Source organism: Physella acuta, unplaced genomic scaffold (assembly GCF_028476545.2).
Source record: "Physella acuta isolate Inbredline_101_S28 unplaced genomic scaffold, ASM2847654v3 ptg000241l, whole genome shotgun sequence".
In the NCBI taxonomy this organism is placed as follows: domain Eukaryota; kingdom Metazoa; phylum Mollusca; class Gastropoda; family Physidae; genus Physella; species Physella acuta.
In genome coordinates, this window is record NW_026731760.1 from 15,001 (window position 1) to 22,500 (window position 7,500).

The window sequence follows — 7,500 nt, forward strand, 5'->3', positions numbered from 1 at the left end:
TTTTCTTATAACATCGATATTTTTCCATAATCTTGTCTAAATTCTGTCAACATAGAGTATTTTAATCAATTCCTATTACAATTTATTAAAACAGTTTTCTAAAACGCGAAATAACGGCTAAAATTCATTTTCTAACATTGCTTTTTTTATAATGCACACGCGTGACGTCGCACCATATGAACCCCCCCCCCCCCTCCCCCTCATCACACACCGTCACAAAATTACGGATCCCCCTTCCCCTACGAGTGTGACGTCATTTATGAACGAGCCTCTTTTGTAGTGTTGAAATGTTCATGAACATATAACAATCCTTACAATATCATACTCATATTAAATTAATAAGCATGATCTTTAATTGTTTATTAACTTAACATTTTATTCAAGGTATGTATTTGCAAATTCAATAACAACAAATCTAAAATAAAAATTAAATAAAGCTTTCAAAATGTTGATATAAACAAATTTATTTACATGTATGGATTCAAAACATCTGTTCTTGCACTGTTCACGGTAAACACAGGAGTAAAATATGCATCTTTTATTAAAAAAATATGATTTTACTTAAAGTTAGGACTTAAATGATATGAAAATGCAGCTATATAATCAGTTAATCATACATCTAATCAGCTAATCATACATCTAATCAGCTAATCATACATCTAATCAGCTAATCATACATCTAATCAGCTAATGAGACAACTAATTAACTCATCAGTTGAACACACCATTGTTGAGCTACAGAGGTAATCATTTCTTTCATTTCTTTACAGCAGCTATAGACACGCACCAGGATTTCAGAATACTGAATGGGACTCAAAATTATACTAGCCTGAAAAAAAAACCATTGATTACATAAAGGATGATGTTTGAAATATATATGCATTCAAAGCTGCCTATATATGTGTGTTTTTTGAAGTAGTTTTGTTTGTAGTTAACAGGTTTGCTGGATAAACTACTTTAAAAAAAAACCATTAAGGTAGTAATGAAAATAAACGTGCAAAATCACTTTCAACAGAACACAAAAGTTTTTCTTACTTCATTACGAGGTAGATGCCTTGCTTTATTTGGTTCTTTCTTAGAATAAACGAAGAGTTTTTCCACTGGATTTTTTTCTTTCATACCAAAATCTAGGTAAGCAATCTAACGAGGCAGTAAAAATTAATAAATACACAAGTAAATCAATTTACATTCAATGTTATTCCTTAATACACCAATCCTGGATTTATGGAAGTAAAAAAAATGTGTATAGTAGAGCTGAGTTTATTAGTAATGCTTTAGACACTATTTTATTGGAAAATAAAACAAGTGATGCTATTAAATTTGTGAATTAAAAACTATTGACTATATCATATCATAAATAGTATACCTGTTAAGTTATTTAAAGTAAATGGGAGATAGTTTCAGACCCACCAACTGACTAATTTAATCTAATAACATTGATAGGAACAACCTCACTCTCTCTACAAAATCTGTAGTGTTAAAACTGAACATTTTTTTTACAACTAAAAACAATAGCAAAGCCTTATACTGCTTTGAGAGAAAGCATGTTTAAGCCAGTTATGCCATCCAACTAAATAAAACATTTAACAATAGAAAATTAAAATAAGTGTATTATAACATTGTCTTATAACACTAATCTACCCCTATGAAACTCAATATTACAATAAACTACTTCCTGTTTTGAAATACATGCAAGATCCCAATATGATTCTTATAATTTTATCTATAAACATGTTTCATTACCTGTACAACAAGATCATTTTCTTTAAGTTGATACCCTCTAGCATGAGCTATTCTAATTAACTCTGATCTTATAGCTGATGTTGTTTGCTGTATCGTGAAATCAATTGGAATTCATTATACTTTTTATTAAAACAAGGTAAATAATCAGTCTATGTTAAAATTAGAAAGCGTTGCACTTTGTAACTTTATTTTACACTTTTATTGAAAGAAGAAAAAATCTTTTGAACTTACAACAGACACTCTCCCAACTTGCATTGAAGTTAAGGGTAGGTTCATTTTCTGTGAAATAAAACTTTTAAATGATACATAAAATTGCATACATTTGAAAAAACCAAAAGACATTAGAAAATTAAGTACTTTTTGTTTCTATCCATAAGCATTTCATGTGGTAAAAGTCTAATCAATAAAAACATCTTACTAAACTGATTAATGAGATTAAAAAACTGTTGAACTTGCTAGACACATGTGTAGAAGCTTTTTTTAAATAATTTATCTATTTAATGTTTTAATATTTTTAAACTAATAAATAGTAATGAAGTTGTAATGTTCCAAAGCAGGTTATTTTTAAACAATTCATTATTTTAAATTAAATATACAAATGGTGCAGTATGTTTATATAAATCCCATGTACTGACATCAACATAAAAGTATTAACATTATTAAAGCTAAAAAAAAAAGAAACATACAGATAAACATTCCATCCCAATAGGTATACTTTCATAGACGCAAGTGTAAAGATTTCTACAAAATATGCGCTTGATAATTCCCTTAGCTTCCTGCATGTCTGGGGCCTGACACTCTGAGTAGAGAATTTTGAAGAGAATGTCATCCGTCAGATCAGTAAATGCAAACATGTCATCAATACATTCTGATATCCTACAGGTGCCCCTGGAAATAGGTATTGAATGGAACAAAACATGTCAAAATCTTACTACCATCAAAATAGTGAATTTTAATGATAAAAGGTAGAAATGAGCACTTACCCATCACTTTTTATACATTCTATATAAGGATCAGCCTTTAGTAATGCTTCTGACACCCTAAATTTTAAAACAATTAACAATGATTTAGTAAAGCACTAAAACATTAGCTTACAGTTTAACAGAAGTTGGACATAAAGTGTTATATTTGTCTGCAAGCAGCTTATGAAATAAATAAACATCAATAGTATTTGGTAGGTAGGTCTAGTGATTGCTTAGAAAAAAAATTAAAGTTAACTACATTATGAGAATACATCTTACTTAAATTTCGTGTAATAGTTTTAAATTTAAGGGGAAGTAAAAAATGTGGAGCATGGGCAGGAGTACACAACCCTATGGCAAAGAAGCAGATAATCTTCACATTTAATGGATGGTCTTTAGGTCAGAGGGGAAATACACTGTTTATTTTGGACATCCCTCCCTACTTCTTTGCTTTCAACGGGGCTGGAACTTGTACATTGTGATACAATGTACAAACAAACAAATAAACAATAATTATGGCATAAAAAATGATAAATACAAAATTAAAATAACAGAGTTGTTGAGTAAATTTAAACAATTGATCTAATTTTGTGTGAATGGTAAGAATGTTTATCTTACATTATTTCTAATCCACAGTTAACTTTGTCTTGATATGCCTGTTTGTGCAGTATGTATCTTGTGTAAAACATACAGTATAGATTTGCTACTTCCTGGTAGACCAAGAATACAAATGTTTAGTTACTGCAGAACTGTCATGTTAAAACTTTATTAGTGCATATTTAGTTACTGCAGAACTATCATGTTAAAACTTTATTAGTGCATATTTAGTTACTGCAGAACTATCATGATAAAACATTATTAGTGCATACAGTTTTATTGCATGGAGATATAAGAAGCTGCTACAGAGAGAAAGAGATAGAAAAACAGAAACAGGGATTTAATAAATTGTATTAAATAAATGCTATATGTCAAAGTAAGTTTTGAAAAAAAAGCAAAATAAAGCTTTTTATAAAATGTATCATGGATTTGCTACCTTGTCTCTAATACATATCTGCCATTCACCATCAACCTGAATAACTCTAGCAAACTTCATAAACCGCATGTGATCAAAGTTGTTCTTGATGCCCAAATGATGACAGTCTCTAGCAAAATAATCCCACTTGTCTACATCAATGCTGTTTCGTTTATTAGAAACTATCTAAGAGTGTAAATGAAAAGTTTAAGAGATAGCTTTTGTTTTAAGAATTGTGTTTATATGTGGTTATATTATATATATATATATATATATATATATATATATATATATATATATATATATATATATATATATATATATATATATATATATATAAAATTTTAAGGCTATATAGCTGGTAACAAATTTTCTAGTGACATGAGACCAAAAAATACATGACAAATATTTGTAAAATAAAAAATTGGTTTAGTGGTAGAACAATATTATTTTTCATGTAGAGAAAAATATAGATTAGTCATATAAACTGATATGTATACCATATCATACAGAAGTATAGTCTTATTTAATCTAATTTAGAAATATAAACAAGTTGAAAAAAAAATTCAATATATTTTAATATCTCATTCTTTAAGTTTCTCATTATTCATAGTTTTAAAAAAAAATGCAATATATTCAAATGCTGTGTATAATACATGCAATAAAGTGTTCATCTCCAAAATAGTCTTTACCATGCACTTTTAGTTTAAAAACTATTACCTCATATAAATATGCTTTATCCTTACTTCTTCCTTTAAACTCTGAGCCCTAAAAATTATACAGTTTAAAAAAAATATAATTCAGTTAAGGTAAAATTTAATTTTGTTTTAGTATATTAGGATTAAGTCTAAAATTTTGAATGAATTTAAACATTAGATTCTATTGCATTGTTAATAGAAATAGAAAGGAAAAAGTGTACCCAAATACCTACATGAATTGGTCCATTTATCATTTCTTTTATAAATATTATGTCATCATTATCAAAGTTATATTTCCGTAAAATCCCATTAGGACCCATTAGTCCATTTTGCTCTATTAAGTAGTCAAGCATATCTATTGAAGCTTTCTCATGCTGGAAATAAAAAAATAAAACAATTAGAAAAATAAAACAGTTTCTGTGATATCACCAGGGGATGTTTTAGTTAAAACAAAGAAAAGTGTATGTTAATAAGTGAAATTTAAATTTTTAAAGTTTTAATTTTTTTTACCTTGAAATGTTTTTCTGGGTTTGCAAAAGGCATAAACTTGCCATCGTACAAATGGGAAAATGGACCATGGCCTGAAAAGTTGTTTCCAAAAGGGTGTTAATTTTTTAATGCGCATGTTGTATGAATGTAGAAAAAATCTGCATTAATGTTTCAATATTTTAATAAAGATGAAATTTTATTTATGAAAAAATATGTAACATACACATAATATATTGTTTTTTAATTGCTTTTGTGTTAATTTACACCTGTAGATATTCAGTTTTGTAATAGCAACCACAGATTACTCCCTACCTACACCTTTTTATTTAAAAAATTTTTTCCCCAACAACTACCACAATGAAAATTATTTTTACCTAAATCATGACACAACCCAGCTAATGCTACACACAGTAAGTCTTTTTCTGTAATACCCAAGTCAGGTTGATTTTCTTGTAAGGTACGCACAAAATGACTAGCTAGATAACAGCCTCTAAAAAGTATAGAAAGTAATTCAACAGTTAAAATACATAACATACATTTTTAAACTAATTTAATGTCAGGATTAAAAATATTTGTTACATTAACATTGTACAGCAAAGTAAACACAATTTCAGAGATTATGCATGATTTTCTTTGCATAACAACCTAAAGGGATACAATTAATTAAAGACTGTTTAAGCTGACAATTAGGTCTAGTTTGAATCATTCCTAAAACATGCTTATCACACACTAATCAATTTTAAATCCTGGGTTTTTTTTAAATGTTGTGTTGAAATTACTTAGATTTTAATATGTATTTCTTATTTTATTTTTTTATTTTCATATGTAATATTTTTATTTTAAAAATAGGAGGCAAAGTAGACATATAGACCATAGGGATATATGAGCTGCATAATATTTCATCCGGAGCTAACCTTTAGGCACTCTGAGCTCATATTAGCCTTATTTATTCAAACCTGGGAGCTGAACTTTTATAAATGGGCATGTTCTACCATTTGATGGGCCCACATTAATTTAACTGTGTAATCTTTTATTTGTTTCTCCTTAGTCTTGTTCAAATGTAATTCTATTTAGTAATTTAACTGTGTAATCTTTTATTTGTTTCTCCTTAGTCTTGATCAAATATAATTCTATTTAGTATGATCATGTCAAAAAAGTTCTACTGCATATTGAATCGACATGGTACAGACCCAATAGAACTGAACTACATTCAAATGACATACAGACCCAATAGAATGTTCAAATCTGTTGTGAGCAGCACCAGGGTAGACAAAGTAACACATGCCAAGTTGTTTAATGAACCTGAGCCTCTGGAACTGTGGGGTGTCAATCACTGCTAAACAAACTGGGTGAAGCTCAATGTGCCCATGTATGGGGTCATGAAATATCTTGATCTAAAATAAACATAGGAAAAGTATCATAAATCTTGCCAATTGTGTTTTTCTTTACTTCGTTTTTATTGATACCACGGCAATAAAACTCTAAACTACTGGGTGCACAAGAAACATAATCACTACAGTTATGCCTACATACGCTTAATATAGCCTACAGTTAAGCAAAGCATCTAGGCGAAGGTATACTTTAAAAAAATTATGCAACATTCTTATGCAAGCCTACTTTTACCAGATACTATACAAGTATTTACCTTGTTTTCTTCTTCTTGATCATTCATTATCTCTTAGTGACATTGATTCTGCTTACCCTTTCTTTGATTACTCATTCTATAAACACAAGAAGAAAGGAAACATGCTTTCAGTTGATAAACAGAATTTTATTCCACTGAAGTTATTCTAAAATAATTTTAATTACATCAATCATACAGTGTAGCAACTACAAGACTAATTTTTATCGAAGATCTAATAGCTCTGGAACAGAGACTGGAATTGTGTAGATTAGCGACACACTTTCACATTTTACCATTGCAGAGTATAAAGTATGGCGGTGGAGGTGGACGGGGAGATGGCTGAAGAGGTCCTAATCACCAGCTCCCAACGCCAAGACATTTTTTTTAAAAATGTAAGCCGACCAAATCATAAATAATGTTTACTTCTTATGTTTATACACATTTTTCTGTTCTCAATCTAAAATGTAGGCCAATATTGGTATAGCTATCATCGGATGACTCCGGGTGGAACATCGAAGTATGGTTTGATCAGCATATATATGGAGTTTATATATATATATATATATATATATATATATATATATATATATATATATATATATATATATATATATATATATATATATATATATATATATATATATATATATATATATATATATATATATATAACTTGGCACCGATAAAAGAAACTAACAAATTTAGAGACTTGATTTGCCAATAATGAATAGTTTGAAAAAAAAATAATTACAATTGAGTTTTGATTCTGTTCGTTTTTATCGGGAAATCACATGACTGCTATAAATAGATGTAGTTTCATTTGAAAGGGCCTCTTCCTACTAAAATCTAAACGCCAGTTGTCAATCTGGGACCAACCGCTACATTCCGACTACCCCCCCCCCCCCCCTTTCCCTCCCAACTGTTCTCTTAAGACCGAATTTTTACGCTACGTGTCATCCTGTATGATATAAT

At 29.0% G+C, this 7,500-nt stretch overlaps 1 protein-coding gene across 2 annotated transcripts in view; it reads right to left on the minus strand.

Moving 5' to 3' along the window:
• Positions 1–675: 675 nt before the first annotated feature.
• LOC131938312 (deoxynucleoside triphosphate triphosphohydrolase SAMHD1) overlaps positions 676–7,500 on the minus strand; it is a 47,487-nt gene continuing 40,662 nt past the window's right edge. The window contains exons 3-16 of one of the 2 annotated variants that reach the window (XM_059296316.1): positions 6,550–6,625; positions 6,132–6,298; positions 5,279–5,394; positions 4,926–4,996; positions 4,649–4,789; positions 4,438–4,485; positions 3,739–3,903; positions 3,324–3,415; positions 2,727–2,783; positions 2,430–2,631; positions 1,975–2,022; positions 1,744–1,830; positions 1,036–1,140; positions 676–829 (exon numbers count right to left, since the gene is read on the minus strand). In XM_059296316.1, the coding sequence (XP_059152299.1) occupies positions 704–829; positions 1,036–1,140; positions 1,744–1,830; positions 1,975–2,022; positions 2,430–2,631; positions 2,727–2,783; positions 3,324–3,415; positions 3,739–3,903; positions 4,438–4,485; positions 4,649–4,789; positions 4,926–4,996; positions 5,279–5,394; positions 6,132–6,298; positions 6,550–6,576 (1,452 nt within the window). In that variant the 5' untranslated portion in view covers positions 6,577–6,625 and the 3' untranslated portion in view covers positions 676–703. Of the gene's footprint in view, positions 830–1,035; positions 1,141–1,743; positions 1,831–1,974; positions 2,036–2,429; positions 2,632–2,726; positions 2,784–3,323; positions 3,416–3,738; positions 3,904–4,437; positions 4,486–4,648; positions 4,790–4,925; positions 4,997–5,278; positions 5,395–6,131; positions 6,299–6,549; positions 6,626–7,500 lie in introns of those variants that run through there. The other variant, XR_009386291.1, reaches the window with a different exon arrangement.